We start from the raw sequence: 27836 nt of genomic DNA on the forward strand, positions 1-27836 counted from the left end.
CGGCAGCATATTCATGAGCTCTGTATAACTGCCAGAGCTATAGCAGAGAAAACATTGAGTTTAAAAGGGAACCTGTCATCAGAAATTTGGCTTTCAACCTAAACGTTTCCCCCTCTGCAGCTCGTGGGCTGCATTCTAGCAAGGTTTCTATACTTTTTGTGCCCCCTTTTAAACCAAAATAAATACTTTATAAGGCTATGTGCGCACGTTGCGCAAATACATGCAGTTACGCTGCACTTTTTTAGCGCAGCGTAACTGCATGCGTCCTGCGTCCCCTGCACAGTCTATGGAGATTGTGCAGGGGCCGTGCGCACGTGGCGTTTAAGAGCACAGCACTTCGGCTACTGCCGAAGCGCTGCGTAAAAAGAAGTGACATGTCACTTCTTCCGTGCGCTTTGCCGGCAGCTCCTGCTCCGTCTATGGCAGGAGCTGCAGGCAGAGCGCATGGAATCGGCTTGCACTACGGACATTTCTGCAGCGATTTAAAGCGCACATGTGCTCTTCAGATTGCTGCAGAAATTTATGCAGTGAACTGTACGCAACGTGCGCACATAGCCTAAAACTGTACCTGTCGGTTTGAAAATCTTGTAAATTCTCCATGGGGGCGGGCCGTGTGGCGTCCGTTGCTGTATCTTACGCCGTCCCCCATGCTCCAAATCATCCCTCAGGACGCCGCCCACTGCGCCCAAGGTCCCGTGCACGTCGGGACACCTAGTGACGTGGTCGCAGGCACGAGAGTATGGGCAGCGCTGTGATTGCATCGCAAGTGCCCGCCCATACTCTCGTGCCCGCCCTTTCCCCACTGCCTCCAGCGTTCTGCGCCGGCCCGACGTCACCTCCTTCCCATCGTACCCTGCAGCAGGAAATAGATGGGAGGAGCGGAGCAGGCCACTACACGAGAAGCGGAGAGGATCTGAGCGACGTACAGAGGGGAGAGCGCGCCCACGAGAGTATGTGCATCTTAACTGCATCTCTTGGCAGGAAAACCGATGCAGAAAAATGGACCTTTTTGTGCAGCGGATTTGCATTTTTTTTTATGCAGGATTTTTTTTTTTATGCATTATGATAGGAAAAACGCTGGAAAACAGTGGAAAAAACGAAGAAACAATGGACATGTCAATTGTTTGGTGCAGTTTTCTTCTGCACCAAAATTTGCAACCAAAAAATCTGCGACACACAGTATTTCAGAATCTAAAGTCCGTGCATATTTTCCTTTATTCATGAGGCTTTTGTTGTCAGGTAAAGGTAAATCCCTTTGATGATGCTGTAAAATACTGTGGATTTTACTTACAGGAAATCCCTGTGGAAAATCTTCACCAAAAACGTAATACAGGTAAAGAAGAATTCGGCAATTTAATTAGGAGCAGACAAATACCGTATTTTTCACTTTATAAGACGCACTTTTGTTCCCCCAAATTTTGGGGGAAAGTAGGGGGTGCGTCTTATAAGCCGAATATACGGGGGGGGGTGTAATATATATTATATATACACACACTGCAGGGTCCGCTCTGGAGCGCTGCTGGGGGCAGGTGAACGCTGCGGGCGGCAGCGTTAGATCTCCTGCTCCCGCTCATATAATATGCACAGCCGCTGTCCATCACCGTGGTGCTTAAACTGCACAGCAGTGACGGGCTGGGGCAGGGGTGCATATTATATGAGCCTGCGTCCCACTGTGTTAGATATGGCCCCCATGCTGCTGGTCATCCTAAAATAAAAATGCTTTACTTACCTCCTCCAGCGTTTCTCCCCGGTGTCCCTGCTTCCACTGTGATCAGGCACGCAGAGATGAAGTCACTCTGCTGTGCCGATCACATGACCGGCACCAAGAACCAGAAGCACGGAGGGAGACTGGAGGGAGATCTGTGCTGGAGGAGGTAAGGAAAGAGTGTTTTATTTTACTATGGGCAGCAGCATGAGGGCGATATCTAACACAGGGAAACGTGTGCAATCCATAGGGGGCCATAGGCAGCACAGGGGAACGTGTGCAATCCATAGGGGGCCTTAGGCAGCACAAGGGAACGTGTGCAATCCATAGGGGGCCATAGGCAGCACAGGGGAATGTGTGCCAGCACAAGGGGGCTATATTCAATATAAGGGGGCCATATACAGATTAAGGGGGCTAATTTTAGGATGGGGGGGCTATGAGGGACATATACCCTATATGATTTGTTAGACGGACACTGGCATTATAAGATGGACCCCATTTAACATTAAAAAAAAAAAATACTCTTTTCCTTCACCAAATTTGGGGGTGCGTCTTATAATCAGGTGCGTCTTATAAAGCGAAAAATACGGTACCTTTCGTATATCAGAGTATTCCAACGTATCCCAGGCAGAGGATGTTGGGGAAAAGAAGAATGGGCATGTGGACATTCAACATGTTCTATCTTTTGCTCTCAATAGCAGCTTACGGTACTTACCGTAACTCTTCCCATTGAGAAAAAATTTGGGGTGGGGGAGAATGTCTATTATATGCCAGAAATCAGATTGAACATCATAAAATTGCAGGTAAATGTAAGGTACTGTAATACCTTTTTCACATAACCCATATCCAAGACTATGGGACATCCACCAGGAGGATAAAGAACATTTGTCATTACTGACAGGGATTCTTTACTGTTGAAGCAGTGAGTCTTCATTCAGCGGGATTAGATGAATACATGTCTTCAGCAGACAGAAGTAGAGTCCCATAGCAGACTTTTCTTTTTTTTTTGGGAAGGGGGGGGGGGGGGGGGAGGGCACGTGGTATATGTCCCGGATACCAACACGTACTATAAAATAAATAAATAATAATAATATTATTTATTATTATTATTATTAATAATAATACTAAAAAGCCTCCTTATAATAAAATTCTGCACATGGATTGAGGCCATGTCTCACTAAGCAAAATCGCTGCTGAGGCACGACTTCTGTGATGTAGCAGCGATGTTGCTAGTGATGTCGCTGTGTGTGACATCCAGCAACAACCCGGCCCCTGCTGTGAGGTCGCCGATTGTTGCTGAATGTCCTGGACCATTTTTTAGTTGTTGCTCTCCCGCTGTGAAGCGCACATCGCTGTGTGTGACAGCGAGAGAGCAACAACTAAATGTGCAGAGAGCAGGAGCCGGCTTCTGCGGAGGCTGGTAACCAATGTAAGTATCGGGTAACCAAGAAGCCCTTTGCTTGGTTACCCGATATTTACCTTGGTTACTAGTGTCCGCCGCTCTCACGCTGTTAGTGCCGGCTCCCTCCTCCCTGCACACATAGCCAGAGTACACATCGGGTAAATAAGCAAAGCGGTTTGCTTATTAACCCGATGTGTACTCTGGCTAGGAGTGCAGGGAGCCAGCGCTAAGCGGTGTGTGTTGGTAACCAAGGTAAATATCGGGTAACCAAGCGCTTGGTTACCCGATATTTACCTTAGTTACCAAGCGCAGCATCGCTTCCACGCGTCGCTGCTGGCTGGTCACTGGTTGCTGGTGAGATCTGCCTGTTTGACAGCTCACCAGCAACCCGTGTAGCGACGCTCCAGCGATGCCTGCCAGGTCAGGTTGCTGGTGGGACCGCTGGAGCGTCGCTTAGTGTGACTGTACCTTTAGTGACAGGTCTCGCTGCTTCTGGAAAGATTGTGGTTTTCTATCTCTGCAATCTGGGACCAAGGTACAATTTATTTCATTTTAAAGGCCAAGCACCTGCTGGAACCTAAATATCACCACTTGGAGGATTTACACAGGTCTGTTGAGGGACGGTGAGCACATGGAGGTTATTTCCCAAAATAATCAGAACTGGATCCTAAATAGTTGCTGTGTGAACCTGATCAAAGGCCCCCTTCACACGTCCTTGTCTCCGATACATGTTTGGTCCGTTTTCACATGTACCGGAGACCCGGACACACATAGACCCATTAAAATCAAAGGGTCTACGCTCACGTTCGTGTTTTCCCATGGACCATGTGTCCGTGTGGAGCATACATGTACCCGTGTACTCCACACATAGACATGTCTGTTTTTCTCCGGCATCAAGTGTGTCACACGGACCGCACTGATGTGATCCATGTGACACGCACTGGAGAAAACACTGTCTGTGAAATAAAAGGTATGTCTATACTCACCTTCTCCAGCACTGCTATCTCTGCCGCTGCTGGCACTTGCTTCCGACCCCCGCTCATTATACTCATTGCATATTCTCTCCACTATGGGCCGGAAGCAGCAGCGGGGAGTCGGCAGGACCGGAGACCAAAAATCAGCACCACGGACAGCATCGCCAGGGACAGATGAGCAGAAAGTTCCTGTTTGCCGTGTGTTATCACAGAAAGGACACGGAGAACACACGTGTGCCAAAAACACGACACAGGTAGGGCGAGGGCCATACGCACCTTTTACACGTCCATGAAAAAAGTGTGTGGTTTTAATGGACGTGTGAAAGATGCTTAACAGGAAGGTATCATTGTTGCATATTCACTAGTAATGATTGAGCACTACCATGCTCGGTACGCGTAACTAGCGATGAGCGACCACTACCATGCTCATGTGCTGGGTACTAGTGCTGAGTGGGCACTACCATGGTCGGCACTCAAAATAAGCCGTCGGACAGGCTCTACTCATGTACAAGTATAATGGAAATCAAGGGGAAACTTGAGCATTTTTTCCCAGAAGATCTTCCACTCAGCACGGGTCAAGCCCATCCAAGCGTCTGACTCATGAGCGTATGGCTCATTACGAGACCCGAGCATGGTAGTGCCCGCTCATCACTAGTTACGAGTACTGAGCACCCGAGCATGGCAGTGCTCACATCACTAGTTACGAGTACTGAGCACCCAAGCATGGTAGTGCTCACTCATGACTAGTTACGAGTACTGAGCACCCGAGCATGGTAGTGCTCACTCATCACTAGTTACGAGTACTGAGCACCCAAGCATGGTAGTGCCCGCTCATCACTAGTTATGAGTACTGAGCACCTGAGCATGGTAGTGCTCGCTCATCACTAGTTACGAGTACCGAGCACCCGAGCATGGTAGTGCTCACTCATCACTAGTTACCAGTACTGAGCACCTGAGCATGGTAGTGCCTGCTCATCACTAGTTACCAGTACTGAGCACCCGAGTATGGTAGTGCCCGCTCATCACTAGTTACCAGTACTGAGCACCTGAGCATGGTAGTGCTCGCTCATCACTAGTTACGAGTACTGAGCACCCAAGCATGGTAGTGCCCGCTCATCACTAGTTATGAGTACTGAGCACCCGAGCATGGTAGTGCTCGCTCATCACTAGTTACGAGTACCGAGCACCCGAGCATGGTAGTGCTCGCTCATCACTAGTTACCAGTACTGAGCACCCGAGTATGGTAGTGCCCGCTCATCACTAGTTACGAGTACCGAGCACCCGAGCATGGTAGTGCCCGCTCATCACTAGTTACCAGTACTGAGCACCCGAGTATGGTAGTGCCCGCTCATCACTAGTTACGAGTACTGAGCACCCAAGCATGGTAGTGCCTGCTCATCACTAGTTACGAGTACTGAGCACCCGAGCATGGTAGTGCCCGCTCATCACTAGTTACCAGTACTGAGCACCCGAGTATGGTAGTGCCCGCTCATCACTAGTTACGAGTACTGAGCACCCAAGCATGGTAGTGCCTGCTCATCACTAGTTACCAGTACTGAGCACCCGAGTATGGTAGTGCCCGCTCATCACTAGTTACGAGTACTGAGCACCCAAGCATGGTAGTGCTCGCTCATCACTAGTTACGAGTACTGAGCACCCGAGCATGGTAGTGCCCGCTCATCACTAGTTACCAGTACTGAGCACCTGAGCATGGTAGTGCTCGCTCATCACTAGTTACGAGTACTGAGCACCCGAGCATGGTAGTGCCCGCTCATCACTAGTTACGAGTACTGAGCACCTGAGCATGGTAGTGCCCGCTCATCACTAGTTACGAGTACTGAGCACCTGAGCATGGTAGTGCTCGCTCATCACTAGTTACGAGTACTGAGCACCCAAGCATGGTAGTGCCTGCTCATCACTAGTTACGAGTACTGAGCACCCGAGCATGGTAGTGCCCGCTCATCACTAGTTACCAGTACTGAGCACCCGAGTATGGTAGTGCCCGCTCATCACTAGTTACGAGTACTGAGCACCCAAGCATGGTAGTGCCTGCTCATCACTAGTTACCAGTACTGAGCACCCGAGTATGGTAGTGCCCGCTCATCACTAGTTACGAGTACTGAGCACCCAAGCATGGTAGTGCTCGCTCATCACTAGTTACGAGTACTGAGCACCCGAGCATGGTAGTGCCCGCTCATCACTAGTTACGAGTACTGAGCACCTGAGCATGGTAGTGCCCGCTCATCACTAGTTACGAGTACTGAGCACCTGAGCATGGTAGTGCTCGCTCATCACTAGTTATGAGTCAAATGTTCAGATCATATGCGTTTTTAGTGCATTTCCGAAGTAGAACAAGGACTAAAAACTATGCATTTTTTTCTGCTTGCAGATTTTCCTTATTTCATTCAAGTCAATGGGAAAAATCTGCAAATAAAATGCATATATTTCAACGGCAGAGAAATGGATAGGTCGCTGATCTAAAGAAAGAAAGTGAGAAAAAAAAAAAAAAACACACAAGCAAATGCACCAAACACTTATGAATATCATGAACATCTGAACATGTGTCAGTGGAGGGCAGAAGGGGGGTAAATTGAGCCAAATGACCACAGGGAAATCCCTTCTAACATTCTACGTCATATATATTTATTATATTTGCAAAGAATGGTGAGAGATTATATATATATATATATATATATATATATATATATATATATATATATATATATATATATATATATATATATATATATATATATATATATTTGTTCTTTGAAAAAACATCTTGCAATACGGATTCTGAAGGGCAACACAATAAAGACGTATCCTGTTCTTACCTTTCGTCAGGCAGGTAGAATATTCTGCAGGAAAAACAAGGCCACGTATGTCAACTGAGCAGATTAGCGGAAATGTCAAGACGACCGTGCTGTAATGAATGGCATTTCAGCACTGCCTTTATCCAACAGCTGTTACAAGGCTGCGCACACATTCCCTCTGCAGCCGCCGTCTGAGCAATTTCCTATCAAGGTCTCGTGTCAGAAAAGAAACAATCTCAACCTAGAGCTTCGCAAGAAGAAGGGAATTTTGTTACTTACCGTAAATTCCTTTTCTTCTAGCTCTTATTGGGAGACCCAGACGATTGGGGTATAGCTACTGCCCTCCGGAGGCCACACAAAGCACTACACTAAAAAGTGCAAGGCCCCTCCCCTTCTGGCTATACCCCCCCGTGGTATCACGGGTTCTCCAGTTTTAGTGCCAAAGCAAGAAGGAGGAAAGCCAATAACTGGTTTAAACAAATTAACTCCGAGTAACATCGGAGAACTGAAAAACCGTTCAACATGAACAACATGTGTACCCGCAAACAACAAAAAACATCCCGAAGGACAACAGGGCGGGTGCTGGGTCTCCCAATAAGAGCTAGAAGAAAAGGAATTTACGGTAAGTAACAAAATTCCCTTCTTCTTCAGCGCTCTATTGGGAGACCCAGACGATTGGGACGTCCAAAAGCTGTCCCTGGGTGGGTAAAGAGATACCTCATGTTAGAGCTGCAAAACAGCCCTCCCCTACGGGGGTGTCACTGCCGCCTGCAGGACTCTTCTACCTAAGCTGGCATCCGCCGAAGCATAGGTAAGCACCTGATAATGCTTGGTGAAAGTGTGCAGACTGGACCAGGTAGCTGCCTGGTACACTTGTTGAGCCGAAGCCTGGTGTCGTAATGCCCAGGACGCACCCACGGCTCTGGTTGAGTGGGCTTTTAGCCCTGAAGGAACCGGAAGCCCCGCAGAACGGTAGGCCTCTAGAATTGGTTCTTTGATCCATCGAGCCAGGGTGGCTTTAGAAGCCTGCAACCCCTTGCGCGGACCAGCGACAAGGACAAAAAGTGCATCGGAACGGCGCATGGGCGCCGTGCGGGAAATGTAGAGTCTGAGTGCTCTCACCAGATCTAACAACCGTAAGTCCTTTTCATACCGGTGAGCCGGATGAGGACAAAAGGAAGGCAAGGATATATCCTGATTAAGATGAAATGAGGATACGACCTTAGGGAGAAACTCCGGAATGGGGCGCAGCACTACCTTGTCCTGGTGGAACACCAGGAAGGGAGCCTTGGATGACAGAGCTGCCAGCTCAGACACTCGCCGAAGTGATGTGATCGCAACGAGAAACGCCACCTTCTGTGACAGGCGAGAAAGGAAACTTCCTTCAGAGGCTCGAAAGGCGGCTTCTGGAGAGCAACTAATACCCTGTTGAGATCCCATGGATCTAACGGCCGCTTGTACGGGGGTACGATATGACAGACCCCCTGTAGGAACGTGCGCACCTTAGAAAGACGTGCTAGACGCTTCTGAAAAAACACGGATAGTGCCGAGACTTCCCCCTTAAGGAAGCCGAGCGACAAGCCCTTTTCTAACCCCGATTGCAGGAAGGAAAGAAAAGTAGGCAATGCAAATGGCCAGGGAGACACTCCCTGAGCCGAGCACCAGGTTAAGAAAATCTTCCACGTTCTGTGGTAGATCTTAGCAGAGGTGGACTTCCTAGCCTGTTTCATGGTGGCAACGACCCCTTGGGATAATCCGGAAGACGCTAGGATCCAGGACTCAATGGCCACACAGTCAGGTTCAGGGCCGCAGAATTCCGATGGAAAAACGGCCCTTGGGACAGTAAGTCTGGCCAGCCTGGTAGTGACCACGGTCGGCCGACCGTGAGATGCCACAGATCCGGGTACCACGATCTCCTCGGCCAGTCTGGGGCGACGAGTATGACGCGGCTGCAATCGGATCTGATTTTTTGCGCAGTACTCTGGGCAAGAGTGCCAGAGGTGGAAACACATATGTGAGCCGGAACTGCGACCAATCTTGCACTAAGGCGTCTGCCGCCAGAGCTCTGTGATCGCGCGATCGTGCCATAAATGCCGGGACCTTGTTGTTGTGCCGAGACGCCATTAGGTCGACGTCCGGCACCCCCCAGCGGCGACAGATTTCCTGAAACACGTCCGGGTGAAGGGACCATTCCCCTGCGTCCATACCCTGGCGACTGAGGAAGTCTGCTTCCCAGTTTTCTACGCCCGGGATGTGAACTGCGGATATGGTGGATGCTGTGTCCTCCACCCACATGAGGATTCGCCGGACTTCCTGGAAGGCTTGCCGACTGCGCGTCCCTCCTTGGTGGTTGATGTATGCCACCGCTGTGGAGTTGTCCGACTGGATTCGGATCTGCTCTCTTTCTAGCCACTGCTGGAAAGCTAGTAGGGTAAGATACCCTGCCCCGATTTCCAGAACATTGATCTGAAGGGTGGACTCCTGCTGAGTCCACGTCCCCTGAGCCCTGCGGCGGAGACAAACTGCTCCCCATCCTGACAGACTCGTATCTGTCGTGACCACTGCCCAGGATGGGGGTAGGAAGGATCTTCACTGTGACAATGAGGTGGGAATAAGCCACCATTGCAGAGAGTCCTTGGCCGTCTGGGAAAGGGAGACTTTCCCGTCCAGGGAGGTTGACTGCCCGTCCCATTGGCGGAGAATGTCCCCTTGCAGTTGGCGCAGATGAAACTGCGCAAAGGGAACTGCCTCCATGGCTGCCACCATCTTCCCTAGGAAGTGCATGAGGCGCCTTAAGGGGTGCGACTGGCCTTGAAGGAGAGACTGCACCTCTGTTTGCAGTGAACGCTGCTTGTTCAGCGGAAGCTTCACTATCGCTGATAGAGTGTGAACTCCATGTCGAGATACGTTAGTGATTGAGTCGGTGACCGATTTGACCTTGCCAAATTGATGATCCACCCGAAAGTCTGGAGAGTCTCCAGCGTAACATTCCGGCTGCGTTGTCATGCCTCGAGGGAGGGTGCTTTGACGAGTAGATCGTCCAAGTAAGGGATCACCGGGTGTCCCTGAGAGTGCAAGACTGCTACCACTGCTGCCATGACCTTGGTGAACACCCGTGGGGCTGTCGCCAGACCGAATGGCAGAGCTACGAACTGAAGATGGTCGTCTCCTATCACAAAACGTAGAAAACGTTGGTGCTCCGTAGCAATTGGCACGTGGAGATAGACATCTTTGATGTCTGTTGAGGCAAGGAAGTCTCCTCGAGACATTGAGGTAATGACGGATCGGAGGGATTCCATCCGGAACCGCCTGGCGTTCGCATGCTTATTGAGCAGTTTTAGGTCCAGAACAGGACGGAAGGAGCCGTCCTTTTTTGGAGCCACAAAGAGATTGGAGTACAAACCCTCGCCCTCGTTCCTGAGGGGGGACAGGGATCACCACTCCATCTGCTCTTAGAGCGTCCACCGCCTGCAGCAGGGCATCTGCTCGGTGGGGAGGTGGGGCCGTTCTGAAGAATGGAGTCGGAGGACGAGAACAGAACACTGTCCTGTGCACGTGAGCACAATGTCCGTCACCCACCGGTCTGTGACCTGTGGCAGCTAAATGTCGCCAAAGGCGGGGGAGTCTGCCATCAACCGCGGATGCGGAGAGAGAGAGAGAGCTGAGAGTCATGAGGAGACCGCCTTGGTAGCGGTTCCTCCGGCTGCCTTCCTTGGGCGTGATTGAGCCCGGCCGGAATCTGAGCCCGTCTGAGGTTTTGTAGCCCTTTTGCACGAGGACAATTGGGACCTGCCCGAGCTTGGGAAGGACCGAAACCTCGACTGTACTTTTAGGACAGCATTAATAGGGTAAGTCGCAGTGCAGACATTGCGGAGTTACGGACGCCTCTGCGGTACAGATGTACATGTGCTCAAGGCCAGCTGCGCAAGAACAGCTGAAAAGGTTAGGTTGCCTATACGGCTGTGAATGCCGGAGCAACCGACACGCCGATAGCCTCCTAGACAGATTTCAACCAGAGTCCATCTGTCTGTGAATGGCATCTTTAAGTGAAGCCCCATCTCCAGTGCAACTATGGCTCTAGACGCAAGCCTGGAGATTGGAGAATCCACCTTTGGACCCTGGGTCCAGCGCTTGACCACGTCAGGGGAAAAGGGATAACGTGTATCTTAAAAACGTTTGGAGAAGACGCTTATCTGGTAAGCGCGCTCTCCAAGCGGGCATATAGCGACCTATGCAGTTAAAATACACATGTACACACTGCAGTATATATTGGGGTCAGCACTATGTGTGCCGCTTACCGCCCGCCTATAAGCGGGTGTATGGTCGCCACCGTCCTGCCTGGTTGCCGAAAGTCCGAGCTCGGACTGCAGTAATGGCTGCCGGCGTCTTCCCCAGCTCGTGTGAGGAGGGGCGGGCCGTGGGCGTGCCCCAAGTCAGAGCGGGAATCCGGCGTCCGACAGTGTGCAGTGAGAGGGCTGGAGCATGTAAATAAGGCTCCAGCCCTCGGCGCTGCTGATTGCTCAGCGTCTGTCCCCTTCCCTGAGTGACAGGGAGGGGGCGGGAACGAAGCGGCACTAGGCCGCAGAAGCCGGGGACTGGATTTATAAGCGCCGCCGCCGTAAAAGCGCGGTCGGCGCCCAGTCCCCGGCGAACTACAAGTCCCAGCCGCGCCGCCGCTCCCGGAGCGTCCGGCGCGGTAGTTCCCAATACACAAAGTCACTCAGCAAAGCTGCAGTGACTGTAACCCTTTACTGTCCCCGGCGCACTAGCACACCCAGCAAGTCTGGAGTGTGCTGTGCCTGTGTGTACGGGGACACAGAGTACCTGTAATGGTGCAGGGCCATGTCCCTGAACGGTACTCCAGCTCCGTATCCAGCAGGTTCAAATGGGTCTGTGGATGGAGCCCGGCGTCAGAGCTTTGAGGCCGGCAGGATCCCACTTCCTCAGAGCCCCCCAGGGGGATGTGGAAGGAAAGCAGCATGTGGGCTCCAGCCTCCGTACCAGCAATAGGTACCTCAACCTTACAACACCATCAACGGGTGAGAAGGGAGCATGCTGGGGGCCCTATATGGGCCCTCTTTTCTTCCATCCGAAATAGTCAGCAGCTACTGCTGACTAAAATCTGTGGAGCTATGCATGGAATGTCTGACCTCCTTCGCACAAAGCTTGAAAACTGGAGTACCCGTGATACCACGGGGGGGTATAGCCAGAAGGGGAGGGGCCTTGCACTTTTTAGTGTAGTGCTTTGTGTGGCCTCCGGAGGCAGTAGCTATACCCCAATCGTCTGGGTCTCCCAATAGAGCGCTGAAGAAAGTAACATTGAAGACGATTTCCCTGGATGTGTGGAAGTGGCCACATCTGTCTGCACAAGACGTCCATATGTGACAACGAGCCGCGGGCTGGATACGATGTCATTACACCGGACAATGGCACCAGCACAACAGACTGACTGCAGCCAAACTCACAATGGAGCAGGGCGACCTCCAAGACGTGTAGATGGGATTGTAACAAATCAAACTGGGCTTGTAATATGTGGCAGATTTTCCAAATGCAAAACTGTGCAGAAAATCCGCAACAAATATGTTACATCTACGGACCGGACCCTGGGATATGTTCACACAAAAGAAAGAGAATTATACATACATATTATATATATATATTATATATATATATATATATATATATATATATATATATATATATATATATATATATATATATATATATATATATATATATATATATATATATATATATATATATATATATATATATATAATTTATTTATTTATTTATTTAAGGACACTATCTGCAATGAGTTTGTATGTTCTCTCCATGTTTGCATGGGTTTCCTCCCACACTCTAAAAAGACATACAGATAGGGACTCTGGATTGTGAGCCCCAATGGGGACAGTATTGCCAATGGATGCAAAGCGCTGTGGAATTAATAGCGCTATATAAATGAATAAAATTATTATTAGACACACTAATATATTATATATATATATATATATAATAGAAAAATCTACTGTGTACAGGTGCTTTACATTCGCAGCGTCACTTGGCGTTTTATTCCGTGGATTTCACGGGGGGGGGGGGGATCTGCTTTAATATTTACATCAAAAGCAGCGTCAATTACTATTCCATGTGGATTTCAATGCAAATAAGTCTGGCTGAAAAGTCTAAAAAACACATAAAAATTTAAGTTTGACTTTTCATACTTATTATACCTTTTGTTATTTTTCTGTTTGCATCAAGTGATTCATTATTCACTTTCGAAGCCCCCTCCAAGTAAAAAAGCCACTATAAATTTACTAGTTGCTTCTTTGTCCGCGTGGACAGGATTGTGAACAACAGGTGGATTTTCCCATTGAAGTGGATAGAAGGCTAAGGCTATGTGTCCACGGTAGAATGTACCTGCGGATTTTTCTGCCTGTAAATCCGCGACTTTCGCGGCAAATCCGCACCCGCGGTTTTGCCGCGGATTTTTTTTTTTTTTTTCCCCATTCAAAACCAAAAATCCGCACAAAATCTGCACCAAAACAATTGACATGCTGCAGATTTTTCTGGAGCAAAATCCGCGGCAAATCCGCAGCGGAAAAATCCGCAGCATGGACACAGCATTTCCAAAATGCCATTGAAATGGCTTGGAAGTGCCGCTGCTGCAGATTTTCGGGAAATCCGCGGCAAATCCGCACAAAATCCGCAGCGTGGGCACATAGCCTTAGGCTGTGTGCGCACGCAGAGTTTCTTGATGCTGTTTTGTCACAAAAGCGCAAGCCTAGCCTTATGCCCGCAACGTCAATGGGAACCCTGAAGTTTTTTGCGCATGTTGCTTATTTTTTTAGTTGCAGATTTGGTGCAGAAAATAATCTGCAGCATGTCAACTGTTGGTGCGTTTTTTATTTCCTGCTTTTTCTTGCCCCTCCAGCCATCAATTAAGGCTCAGTGCCCACGCTGTGTAGTTTTGACGCATATTTTCAGAACTCTGCAGCAAAATCTGCATGTCCATTGTAAAGCCAGCAAAGTGTATGAGAATTCAGAAGTGCTGTGCCCACGTTGAGTATTTTTCCCTGGTGTATTTGGTGCAGATTTGGTAAAGAAATCTGCACCAAATAACACCAGGGAAAAATACTCAACGTGGGCACAGCACTTCTGAATTCTCATAGACTTTGCTGGCTTTACAATGGACATGCAGATTTTGCTGCAGATTTCTGAAAATCTGTGTCAAATCTGCGTCAAAATACGCAGCGTGGGCACAGGGCCTTAATGTGACTTCTGAATCAATTGGAAGTAGAAGAACGCTATATACACAAAAATGGTCATTATTTGGTATGCATTTTTCAGCCACCAAAATCCACATCAAATAAGTCTGCACATACATAGCCAAAGAGTATGTGAAGCAATTTTTTTATTTGGGTTTTCAGTTTATGCTGCAGATTTAGGCTATGTTCACACATTGCTTTTTTTTTTTTAAATGAGATTTATGCTAATTAAATATCTGCAAAGTGTGAACATAGCCTTCCAATGCAAACTGAAATCTGCTGTAACATTTCTGCAGTGAAATCCGCAGCCTCTTAGCTACTGTAAAGTTTCGGCTGCAGAAAATCCGCACCATATCTGACCCGTACGGACATAGAGGCCGAATATTTCCAATATTTTACATTGGCGTCAAAGTGAATAAGACAAACCTCATCCACACACCGTGGGAAGAACCGTGCATTAAATCTGCTGCGTGCTGACATATGTTGAGGATTTCTGCTCCGGATTTCACGCTTTTTAACGCATGCGGCAGATTACAGATAAAATATGTCGCAAAAACCGACGCAGAATTCTCGACACACATTAGATCCCATATGGAAACACTTCTCACAATGCACGGCTATAGTAATTACATCGCTACAAGAAACATTAGGGACAAAAATATTTTAGGGGCAGAAAAGCAAAAATATTCACATATAAAAAAAGGCAGAAATATACAGAAAAGCTGCAGATCACCATTATTAACGCATTTCTGACTATTCCATCGGCCCAGTTACCAGAGATGAATACCAATCGCACTTGACTTTGTACCGTCACCGGCACTGCGGAGCTTGGGCTACCCACTGACAATGGGCACATGCCAAATCTGAATGGCCCCTTCCTAGAACATGGTCCCAGGCGAATGTTTAACCCCGTCACAGCTAGCAGATGTCAGAATACGGTCTATAACACAATGGCACATACATAGAATGACAATCAGACGTCAGGTACCTGTAGGGGCAGGAGGTTATTGCCGTTATCCGTCCTGAAAGCGTTGTCCTCCACCCAGGATTTGGGAGCGAGAGGTGAAGCACGAGGGAATTTTGGGGGTGCAATCACATTACTGGAGAAGGGTTTTTTCAATGGGGAAATAGGGTTGAGCGGTGAGGGCACTCCAACCCCAACGCCTACTCCTACCCCCACTGCCCGGCGGGGGTCTCTGCCCGGCTGTAGTCCTCCCCAGGGATTGGATGGGTTATTCCATGCAGCATTTTGCTGGTTGTTCCAGCTGGAAGGGGACGGTGACGAAGAGGAGGACGTGGAGGGTTTATTGGTCAGGATGGCCTGGTGGCTATAAGCGTTTCTCTGATTGTAGGGGGGCTGGTTATTGGGGCTCGCAGGGGATCTTCTCTGTTGTTGCTGATGAGCTAGCCCCAGCTGAGGGGAGAAGGTGCCCCCAAATACAGGGTTGACGTGGTGGTGGTGTGGGAAGTTCTGGAATAGCATGGTCCCATTGACAGGGGTAATTCCTTGGAAAAAGCTGTCATCCACAGCATTGCTAGTACCTCCGGTGGACCAGGTGCTTCCAAAGGATGGGGACAGGGAAGGGCCGGAGGGGGGCTCCTGCTGGCCGGGCGGGGGGAAGCTCAGACCAGGCAGAATGGGGGGCTCCATCTGCATCTTCTCCTTCAGACTTGGGGTGTTGTTGTTATTCTCAGGGCTGGGGGGCTCTGCAGCACGGGGGGCTTCTGGGCTGTGGGGGTCTTGCTGCTGCCTCTGCTGAGATTGGCTTTTGTCCATCAGTAAATCATCCTGCATGGCGTGCACAGCTGAAACAGGGAAGAGAAAGCAGAGCAGGTTAGGACGGTGTCAGCTGCCTGCCACTAAACCTCTGCAGTGCGCTGCCTGCCAGCCGTGTGCTGCCTGCCAGCCGTGTGCCCTCGCCCTGCAGCGCCCGCCCGGGGGCAGAGGAGCCACATTACACTGCTCCGCCACGTCTGTGCGCCCAGCACCGGAACTCTGCGCTCCGAGCCTGCGCTCAGCACATTCTGGTTCCTGTTATTGGCAGGCGCCTCCCTCCTCCCTCCATCCAGCCCCGTGCTATTAGCATACGTCAATACACACTGCGCGTCCTTCAGCAAGGTTACCGGCGGCGGAGAGCAGCGGATAGCCCGGGGCGCTGCTGATCAGCGAGCCCTATGTGCACCGGACACACAGTGCTCAGCCAGCCCCATCTACACCCCACTGATCAGCCAGCCCCATCTGCACCGGGCACCCCACTGATCAGCCAGCCCATCTGCACCAGGCACCCCACTGATCAGCCAGCCCCATCTACACCGGGCACCCACTGATCAGCCAGCCCTATGTGCACCCCACTGATCAGCCAGCCCATCTGCACCCCACTGATCAGCCAGCCCATCTGCACCCCACTGATCAGCCAGCCCATCTGCACCCCACTGATCAGCCAGCCCATCTGCACCCCACTGATCAGCCAGCCCATCTGCACCCCACTGATCAGCCAGCCCATCTACACCGGGCACCCCACTGATCAGCCAGCCCATCTGCACCCCACTGATCAGCCAGCCCCATCTACACCGGGCACCCACTGATCAGCCAGCCCTATGTGCACCGGGCACACAGTGCTCAACCAGCCCCATCTACACCCCACTGATCAGCCAGCCCATCTGCACCGGGCACCCCACTGATCAGCCAGCCGCATCTGCACCCCACTGATCAGCCAGCCCCATCTACACCGGGCACCCACTGATCAGCCAGCCCATCTACACCGGGCACCCCACTGATCAGCCAGCCCATCTGCACCCCACTGATCAGCCAGCCCTATGTGCACCCCACTGATCAGCCAGCCGCATCTGCACCCCACTGATCAGCCAGCCCATCTACACCCCACTGATCAGCCAGCCCCATCTACACCGGGCACCCACTGATCAGCCAGCCCCATCTACACCGGGCACCCCACTGATCAGCCAGCCCCATCTACACCCCACTGATCAGCCAGCCCATCTGCACCGGGCACCCCACTGATCAGCCAGCCCTATGTGCACCCCACTGATCAGCCAGCCCATCTGCACCCCACTGATCAGCCAGCCCCATCTACACCGGGCACCCAGTGCTCAGCCAGCCCCATCTACACCCCACTGATCAGCCAGCCCATCTGCACCGGACACACAGTGCTCAACCAGCCCCATCTACACCCCACTGATCAGCCAGCCCATCTGCACCGGGCACCCCACTGATCAGCCAGCCCTATGTGCACCCCACTGATCAGCCAGCCCTATGTGCACCCCACTGATCAGCCAGCCGCATCTGCACCCCACTGATTAGCCAGCCCATCTACACCGGGCACCCCACTGATCAGCCAGCCCATCTGCACCCCACTGATCAGCCAGCCCATCTACACCCCACTGATCAGCCAGCCCCATCTGCACCGGGCACCCCACTGATCAGCCAGCCCCATCTACACCGGGCACCCACTGATCAGCCAGCCCCATCTACACCGGGCACCCACTGATCAGCCAGCCCCATCTACACCCCACTGATCAGCCAGCCGCATCTGCACCCCACTGATCAGCCAGCCCATCTACACCGGGCACCCCACTGATCAGCCAGCCCCATCTACACCCCACTGATCAGCCAGCCGCATCTGCACCCCACTGATCAGCCAGCCCATCTGCACCGGGCACCCCACTGATCAGCCAGCCCCATCTACACCCCACTGATCAGCCAGCCCATCTGCACCGGGCACCCACTGATCAGCCAGCCCATCTACACCCCACTGATCAGCCAGCCCCATCTGCACCGGGCACCCCACTGATCAGCCAGCCCCATCTACACCGGGCACCCACTGATCAGCCAGCCCCATCTACACCCCACTGATCAGCCAGCCCATCTACACCGGGCACCCCACTGATCAGCCAGCCCATCTGCACCGGGCACCCCACTGATCAGCCAGCCCCATCTGCACCGGGCACCCACTGATCAGCCAGCCCCATCTGCACCCCACTGATTAGCCAGCCCATCTACACCGGACACACAGTGCTCAGCCAGCCCCATCTACACCCCACTGATCAGCCAGCCCATCTGCACCGGGCACCCAGTGCTCAGCCAGCCCCATCTACACCCCACTGATCAGCCAGCCCATCTGCACCGGACACACAGTGCTCAGCCAGCCCCATCTACACCCCACTGATCAGCCAGCCCATCTGCACCGGGCACCCAGTGCTCAGCCAGCCCCATCTACACCCCACTGATCAGCCAGCCCATCTGCACCGGACACAGTGCTCAGCCAGCCCCATCTGCACCCCACTGATTAGCCAGCCCATCTACACCGGACACACAGTGCTCAGCCAGCCCCATCTACACCGGGCACCTCACTGATCAGCCAGTCCCATCTGCACCCCACTGATCAGCCAGCCCCATCTACACCGGGCACCCCTCTGATCAGCCAGCCCCATCTACACCGGGCACCCACTGATCAGCCAGCCCCATCTGCACCGGACACACAGTGCTCAGCCAGCCCCATCTACACCCCACTGATCAGCCAGCCCATCTGCACCCCACTGATCAGCCAGCCCCATCTGCACCGGGCACCCCTCTGATCAGCCAGCCCCATCTACACCGGGCACCCACTGATCAGCCAGCCCCATCTGCACCCCACTGATCAGCCAGCCCCATCTGCACCGGGCACCCACTGATCAGCCAGCCCCATCTGCACCCCACTGATTAGCCAGCCCATCTACACCGGACACACAGTGCTCAGCCAGCCCCATCTACACCCCACTGATCAGCCAGCCCATCTGCACCGGACACACAGTGCTCAGCCAGCCCCATCTGCACCCCACTGATTAGCCAGCCCATCTACACCGGACACACAGTGCTCAGCCAGCCCCATCTACACCGGGCACCCCACTGATCAGCCAGTCCCATCTGCACCCCACTGATCAGCCAGCCCCATCTACACCGGGCACCCACTGATCAGCCAGCCCCATCTACACCGGGCACCCACTGATCAGCCAGCCCCATCTGCACCGGGCACCCACTGATCAGCCAGCCCCATCTACACCGGGCACAGACTGATCAGCCAGCCCTATGTGCACCCCACTGATCAGCCAGCCACATCTGCACCGGGCACCCCACTGATCAGCCAGCCCTATGTGCACCCCACTGATCAGCCAGCCCTATGTGCACCCCACTGATCAGCCAGCCCTATGTGCACCCCACTGATCAGCCAGCCCTATGTGCACCCCACTGATCAGCCAGCCCCATCTACACCCCACTGATCAGCCAGCCCCATCTGCACCGGGCATCCACTGCTCAGCCAGCCCCATCTGCACCCCACTGATCAGCCAGCCCAATCTGCACCCCACTGATCAGCCAGCCCCATCTGCACCCCACTGGTCAGCCAGCCCCATCTGCACACCACTGGTCAGCCAGTCCCATCTGCACCCCACTGGTCAGCCAGTCCCATCTGCACCCCACTGGTCAGCCAGTCCCATCTGCACCCCACTGGTCAGCCAGCCCCATCTGCACCCCACTGGTCAGCCAGCCCCATCTGCACCCCACTGGTCAGCCAGCCCCATCTACACCGGGCACCCCGCTGATCAGCCAGCCCCATCTACACCGGGCACCCCACTGATCAGCCAGCCCCATCTACACCGGGCACCCACTGATCAGCCAGCCCCATCTACACCCCACTGATCAGCCAGCCCCATCTACACCGGGCACCCCACTGATCAGCCAGCCCCATCTGCACCCCACTGATCAGCCAGCCCCATCTGCACCCCACTGGTCAGCCAGCCCCATCTGCACCCCGCTGATCAGCCAGCCCCATCTACACCGGGCACCCCACTGATCAGCCAGCCCCATCTACACCGGGCACCTCATTGATCAGCCAGCCCATCTGCACCGGGCACACACTGCTCATCCTGCTGCCCCCACTATTCATTCTGCTGCACCCCACTATTCATACTGCTTTACCCCCCCCCCACACACACTATGTATACCCACTATTCATACTACTGCTCCTACTATTGATTCTACTGCACCCAACTATTCATACTGCTGCACCCACTATTCATACTGCTGCACTCCACTATTCATACTGCTGCACTCCACTATTCATACTGCTGCACTCCACTATTCATACTGCTGCACTCCACTATTCATACTGCTGCACTCCACTATTCATACTGCTGCACTCCACTATTCATACTGCTGCACTCCACTATTCATACTGCTGCACTCCACTATTCATACTGCTGCACTCCACTATTCATACTGCTGCACTCCACTATTCATACTGCTGCACTCCACTATTCATACTGCTGCACCTCACTAGTCATCCTGCTGCACCTCACTAGTCATCCTGCTGCACCCCACTAGTCATCCTGCTGCACCCCACTAGTCATCCTGCTGCACCCCACTAGTCATCTCGCTGCATCCCACTAGTCATCTCGCTACACCCAACTAGTCATCCCGCTGCACCCCACTAGTCATCCCACTGCACCCCACTAGTCATACTGTTGTCCCCAACAATTCCTTCTGCTGCACCCAACTATTCATCCTGATCGTCGGCCTGCACCCCACTATTCATACTGATCATACTGCTGCACTCACAATTCATGTTGATGGTCAGGCTGCACCCCACTATTCATGCTGATAGGCTGCACTCCAGTATTTATCCTGATCATCTTGCTGCACCCCAGTACTCATCCCATTCATCCCTCTATTTCTGATCATGCTGTACCCCACAGCTTCAGCCAACTATTTATTGAAATAAGAAGGTTTAACCCTCTAGTCAACTTCATCAGCAAAGTGCTCTACAATATTTAAACTGATCACATTAATCCTAATATTACTATAATGGTTATCACATAATGCCGCATATTCTGATCATCCTAGTGCCTGCCATGATCCTTACTTGTCACCTAAAAGCCCCCACGAATTATCTTATTAAATTCTTGTGAACAGATCACAATTACTAGTGATAAGCGAGCACTTTCATGCTTGGAGGCTCGGTACTCGTAACCAGCAGTCAGAAGCTCGGATGGGTGCGACTCGTGTACCAAGTATAATGGAAGTCAATGGGGGACGCAAGCATTTTTTTGGAAGATTTCCCAGAAAAATGCTTGAGTCCCCCATTGACTTCCATCATACTCGTTGTTCAAGTCAAGTTCGTCCGAGCGCCCGACTGCTCTTTACGAAACCCGAGCATGGTAGTGCTCGCTCATCATTAGTTACGAGACCCGAGTATGGTAGTGCTCGCTCATCATTAGTTACGAGACCCGAGTATGGTAGTGCTCGCTCATCATTAGTTACGAGACCCGAGTATGGTAGTGCTCGCTCATCATTAGTTACGAGACCAGAGTATGGTAGTGCTCGCTCATCATTAGTTACGAGACCCGAGTATGGTAGTGCTCGCACATCACTAGTTACGAGACCAGAGTATGGTAGGTTTCGCTCATCATTAGTTACGAGACCAGAGTATGGTAGTGCTCGCACATCACTAGTTACGAGACCAGAGTATGGTAGTGCTCGCACATCACTAGTTACGAGACCAGAGTATGGTAGTGTTCGCTCATCACTAGTTTCGAGACCCGAGCATGTTAGTGCTCGCTCATCACTACTCACCACTGTATGAACCCACTATTCTCACTTCTCATGCGCACTCAGTTGCAAACTACTAGATCACTTATAAGTGACCCCTATTATCATACTAATCATGAAATTGGATTTACACTCTTCTCTTTAGTTTTTAAAGTTACACATATCTGATTAATTTAAGCCCCAGTGATGGGACCACCACCGATCACAAGATCAGGGTCCCATTTTTCCCGTTCCTTTTCCCATAATTATTGCATTTAGGAATATGGGACATCTGGTGTGTATTGTTCTTTCTTGGTCAGTCTCAGTTTTTCACCAATCATAAGAAGTGGACGCACAAGACCCTTATTCTCATTACTAGTGGTTATACCCTTGATCATACACTTATCCTGTTGCCCATTGTTTTGATAGAAAAATACCATTACATCTAGTGCTATTATTTCCATCAAAGTCTACAGTGAAATCAGACAGTGCCTCTGATGCAGATGTGAACATAGGCTAATTTACACTGACGAAGCCGACACACTTCATGGGTTCGAATCTATTACAATTAATTTTTCCACTTTAAAGTGAACCTCCATCTTTAATTAACTTTAAATCTGTTCAAAAATTGAGACATGAAGTCCTCATCACATCGGTTCATCTTTCCTCCCTGCAGTGCAGAAGGAAATTCTACTGTGGCTACTTGGAAACTGTTAACAATAAAACGCTTCCAACCCGAAAACCCCAGACAACATTTATTAAGCTCAGCAAAATCCATAAAGGATTGTCTGAACATCTGAAATGTATGAAGGGCTCCCGACTCTCCACTGAAGAGGATCAGGGAGAGAAGGATCGGGGTGGTTTGGATTGAATCCCCTGATGCTATCGTTCGTTACGCTGATAACCCGGGCATCAGTTTTCTCTGCTCTTACCATAGAGAACACAAGATTGCTGGGCCAAGCCGATCAATCATATATATGGGGTAATCTGGGGTGATCTGACCGAATTAACCAACTTGCTCACTTATGTTTGGAGCTACGCCCTGTACATTGCTACTTTTTTCACTTTGGTCGGACACTAATAGAAACGGGATATCGGGAGAAGACCATACTGGAAACAGGAGTGGGTCCTGCATCAATTAGGCATTTTTGGCATATCCTAAATATTTGACATGAGATGACCCCTGTTATTTCTGAACTGGAGGCAAAGTTGGTGACTACTGGCACAACCAGTGGGTTGACTTAAGCCCCCCATACACATTAGACTAATGTTGGGTGAACCCTCTGGTTTTGACGGGTCCAGAAAACAGTCTAATGTGTAGGCACGCCAAGTGATCGTCGAACAAGATGCCAGTAGGGCATGTTTGATTTCGGACTGTTGATCGCTTTGTTCCCCTGGAGATACCTATGATCGTGACTTTCACATAGATAATATAGGAACGCCCGGCCGAGCAAGTGCTCTTGTGTATATGAAAAAAGGCGGTGGAGATGGCCGAATCATCGTTAGTTGGACAGTCATCTAATATGTAGTACACGCCAGCCAAGTGATTGTCGGAAGAGATGTCAGTAGGGCCTGTTTTATTTCGGACTGTTGATCGCTTTGGTCCCCTGGAGATACCTATGATCGTGGCTTTCACATAGATAATATAGGAATGCCTGGGCAAGCAAGTGTTCCTGTGTGTATGGGAAAGACGGCGGAGATGGCCGAAGAATCGTTAGTCGGACAATCATCTAATGTGTAGGACAAGCCGGCCAAGTGATTGTCGGAGGAGATGTCAGTAGGGCATGTTTGATTTCGGATTGTCGATTGCTCTGTTCTACTGGAGATACCTATGATGGTGGGTTTCACATAGATTACACAGGAACGCCCGGCCGAGCAAGTGCTCCGAGAGACGGCCAAGATGGCTAAAGCATCGTTCTCTGGACAGTCATCTAGTGTGTGGGCACAGACTATTATATGGCCATGAAGAGGATCGGCGATCAATAAACGACCACCGACGGTTGGTGCAAACCCACCCTTCAGACTGCAGTGCAGGCTGCTCAGCTCACAGGATTGTCTGGACTAGATACAATTGTAACAAGCCTTGAAAGGGTTGTCAAGATAAAAATGTATTTTAATTTATACAAGTGAATTTAAATTTAAAAATGATATAACTATTAGACTAGGGTCATACGACTGTATTTTCCCTCATCCAAGAAAATCGGTCCGAATATGCTGATCAAACTTGGATTTCGGTGTTCTTATCAGTCCATATAAATCGGATTGCACTCGGATGTCATCCAGAGTGCAGTCCAATATTTTCCACTGACCCATTGACTTGCATTGCTAAGTTCAATCTGATTTACGGATGCTAATTATACATGCAGCTTTTTTTCCTTCAGACAGATTCAGACATGTGAATAGCCTCATAAAATAACAGTGTGATCCAATGTTTTGTTTGATCGCACTTGGACCGAAAGCACAGTCCGGTGATCCCAGCCAAACTGATATACTCAGGTCTGAAAGTTGCCCTGATCTCCAGCTTACAAGCTCTGGTCTCAGACCCTTGCAGGTCTTCTACTGGTTTTCAGCAGGTGACCAGATAAGATAGAGGGTTGTCTAAAGGCCCCTTTACACACTGCAACATCGCTAACGACATCGCTGTAACGTCACTGGTTTTGTGACGTAATAGCGACCTCCCCAGCGACATTGCAGTGTGTGAAACACATCAGCGACCTGGCCCCTGCTGTGAGGTTGCTGATTGCTACAAATCTTTCAGGACCATTTTTTGGTCCTTTGTTTCCCGCTGCGCAGCATGCAACGACTTTGTTAGCGACTTCCCTTTCAAATAGCTGTTTTGACACGTCCCCAATGACCAGTGAGGTCGTTCTGCAGGTCCGTGACGCTGCTGCGTCGTTTTCCAGGTTTGCCTGTTTGACAGCTCACCAGAGACTCACCAGAGATTTTGTAGCAATCCCGGCCAGGTTGGGATCGCTGGTGGGATCGCTAGAAAGTCTCAGTGTGTAAAGGGGCCTTAGGCCAGAATCACACTTGCTAGTGCCTCGCGTGTAACTCGTGCGAGTCTCTCATGGTAGAACCCGGCATGGCCGCACACTATGCATACAGGAGCGTCTGAGCTGCATAGAGATACATGCAACCGACCCGCTCCTGTCAGGGGAGAGTGTGCGGCCGTGCCGGGTTCGACCATGAGAGACTCGCGCGAGGCACTAGCAAGTGTGATTCTGGCCTTAAGGTACCTTTCAATTCCTCATTCAGTTCCCTTCTTTGTCCTCAGATAAGGAGCTGGCTTTGCTATCAAAATGTTCATTCACCATTCTCCACACACAGTTATGGTCACTAGTTGTGAGCGAGCAGTACCATGTTCGGGTGCCTAGGTGTCGTAATGATTAGTTGGATTCTCTGATAGGCACAACTCAAGCACCAGAGTATAATGGATGTCAATGGCGAACTCGAGCATCTTTCATGGAACTCTTCAGGAAAAATGCTCAAATTCTCCACTGTCTTCCAATATACTTGGGTACTTGAGTCACACCCACTCGAGCACCAAACTGATCGTTACGAGTACTGAGCACCCAAGCATGGTAGTTCGTACGCACAACTAGTTACGGATACCGAGTGGCCGTGCATGGTAGTGCCCGCTCATCACTAGTTACGAGTACCGAGCACCTGAGCATGGGAGTGCTTGCTCATCACTAGTTACGAGTACGGGGCACCTGAGCATGGTAGTGCCCTCTCATCACTAGTTACGAGTACAGGGCACCTGAGCATGATAGTGCCCTTTCATCACTAGTTACGAGTACAGATCACCTGAGCAAGGTAGTGCCCGCTCATCACTAGTTACGAGTAACGAGCACCTGAGCATGGGAGTGCTCACTCATCACTAGTTACGAGTACTGAGCACCTGAGCATGGTAGTGCCCGCTCATCACTAGTTACGAGTACTGAGCACCTGAGCATGGTAGTGCCCGCTCATCACTAGTTACGAGTATCGAGCACCCGAGCATGGTAGTGCCTGCTCATCACTAGTTACGAGTATCGAGCACCCGAACATGGTAGTGCCCGGTCATCACTAGTTACAAGTACCGAGCACCCAAGCATGGTAGTGCTCGCTCACCACTAGTTACGAGTACTGAGCACCTGAGCATGGTAGTGCTCGCTCATCACTAGTTACAGGTATCGAGTACCCGGTCATGGTAGTGCTCGCCCATCACTAGTTACAAGTACCATGTACCTGAGCATGGTAGTGCTCGCTCATCACTAGTTACAAGTACTGAGCACCCAAGCATGGTAGTGCTCGCTCACCACTAGTTACAGGTATCGAGTACCCAGTCATGGTAGTGCTCGCTCATCACTAGTTACAAGTACCGAGTACCCGAGCATGGTAGTGCTCGCTCACCACTAGCTGCAAGTACCGAGTACTCAAGCATGGTAGTGCTCGCTCACCACTAGTTACAAGTACCGAGTACCCGGACATGGTAGTGCTCATTCATCACTACTTAGGAGTACCGAGCACCCGAGCATGGTAGTGCCCTCTCATCACTAGTTATGAGTACCGAGCACCTGAGCATGGTAGTGCCCGCTCATCACTAGTTATGAGTACCGAGCACCTGAGCATGGTAGTGCCCGCTCATCACTAGTTATGAGTACCGAGCACCTGAGCATGGTAGTGCTCGCTCATCACTAGTTACGAGTACTGAGCTCATCACTTCTGGTCATGATAAGGCGGGTCATCTTACTGTGAAAATGCTTGTCAGAATGGCTATACAATCCTCAAATAAAAATTAATCTTTTTTGGAATCCTCTTGTAAAATGCTCATTTTATTGCTAGGCTGGAAAACGTAAAAACAAAGAAATTCAGACCATCGTGGAATATCGGAAGTTTGTATTGTGAAATCTGGAGAAGATGAGCTCTACGATTTACCTGCTTCTCTGTTTATTATTCTGGACATCCCCTTCAAGCCGTGAGAAGTAACCGGTTACATTGGCCAATTACTAACAAGATAGAGAGATCTCGAAAATGAGGAGAAATTGAAATACTATATATAATATGATTGGACCGAATACTTTTCTTTCTTAAGACGACCTCACCAATTATTTACATATAGGGATGAAGAAACGTATGAAATATTTCACTGGCAAAGATGTGTATGGAAAGAAACCCGATGTGCCCAAGCTGCTGAGCCTGTGGCGGGTAATCGAGGCAGGGGACTGGGGGCCGGGGCTCAGTCCTCGGGGGTCTGCAGCGAGGACGAGCGTGTGTGATCACGGTGCTGCAGTACAGCAATGCAGCACTCCCGGATCAGCTGCTGGCACAATAAACAGCGTACCGGAGGCCCCACGAGTGCAGAATGACAAAGTCCTGCCTAGCGAACTCTAACATATTTTTCTAGTTTTGCTATCCATTTAACCTTTGAAATACCCCTGGCAGATAGGCTGAAGAATGCATTATCACCTCCTCTGAAATATGCGACAGTGACACATGACAGCTCTCAATGTTTATGCACGGGCATGTACTCGCTGCACCTTCCCAGGGATTAAAGGGAAAGGGAGGGTTTTCGAGTATGAATTGTTTACTTGCCATGTCATCCCAGCAAGGGTGGAATACATAAACTGGTAGGAACAGAAAGAAAGAGTACACAGACCAGATAGATGATCGATCGATCGATCGCTCGCTCGCTCCAATACAAAAAAGTTGAGCTGCGCAATATGAGCACCAAGATATAGCCGGTCCTTCAAAATATCACTTTTGAACTGCATCACTGCTATATAGTGTTTACTTATCAAATCGAGGCATTTAGCACACAAATTAGCCAATTTCTGTGTGCCCAGCAGCCACGACAAGGCGTATCTTGTTGATAGGATCCTATTAGGCCAGGTGCACACATTGATCAGTTTTTTTACCTCAATATTTTTAAGCCAAAACCAGGAATGGGTAAAAAATACAGAAGATCTGCCGTGTTTCTATTATACTTTTCCTCTGATTGTTTCACTCTTGGTTTTGGCTTCCAAATACTGAGGTACAAAAATAGTTATGAGCAAATACTCCCATGCTCGGGTGCTCAGTTCTCGTAATGAACAGTTTGAATATTTGATAGGTGA

The 27836-nt window shown here is 50.5% G+C and overlaps 1 protein-coding gene across 3 annotated transcripts in view; it reads right to left on the reverse strand.

Annotated features, from left to right (window-relative positions):
• The window catches only part of CPEB3 (cytoplasmic polyadenylation element binding protein 3), a 189507-nt gene that overhangs the window by 158080 nt on the left and 3591 nt on the right, over positions 1-27836 (reverse strand). For 2 of the 3 annotated variants that reach the window (XM_075348561.1, XM_075348558.1), the window contains exon 2: positions 15148-15965. In XM_075348561.1, the coding sequence (XP_075204676.1) occupies positions 15148-15954 (807 nt within the window). In that variant the 5' untranslated portion in view covers positions 15955-15965. Of the gene's footprint in view, positions 1-15147; positions 16147-27836 lie in introns of those variants that run through there. The other variant, XM_075348560.1, reaches the window with a different exon arrangement.

Source organism: Anomaloglossus baeobatrachus, chromosome 5 (assembly GCF_048569485.1).
Source record: "Anomaloglossus baeobatrachus isolate aAnoBae1 chromosome 5, aAnoBae1.hap1, whole genome shotgun sequence".
NCBI lineage: Eukaryota > Metazoa > Chordata > Amphibia > Anura > Aromobatidae > Anomaloglossus > Anomaloglossus baeobatrachus.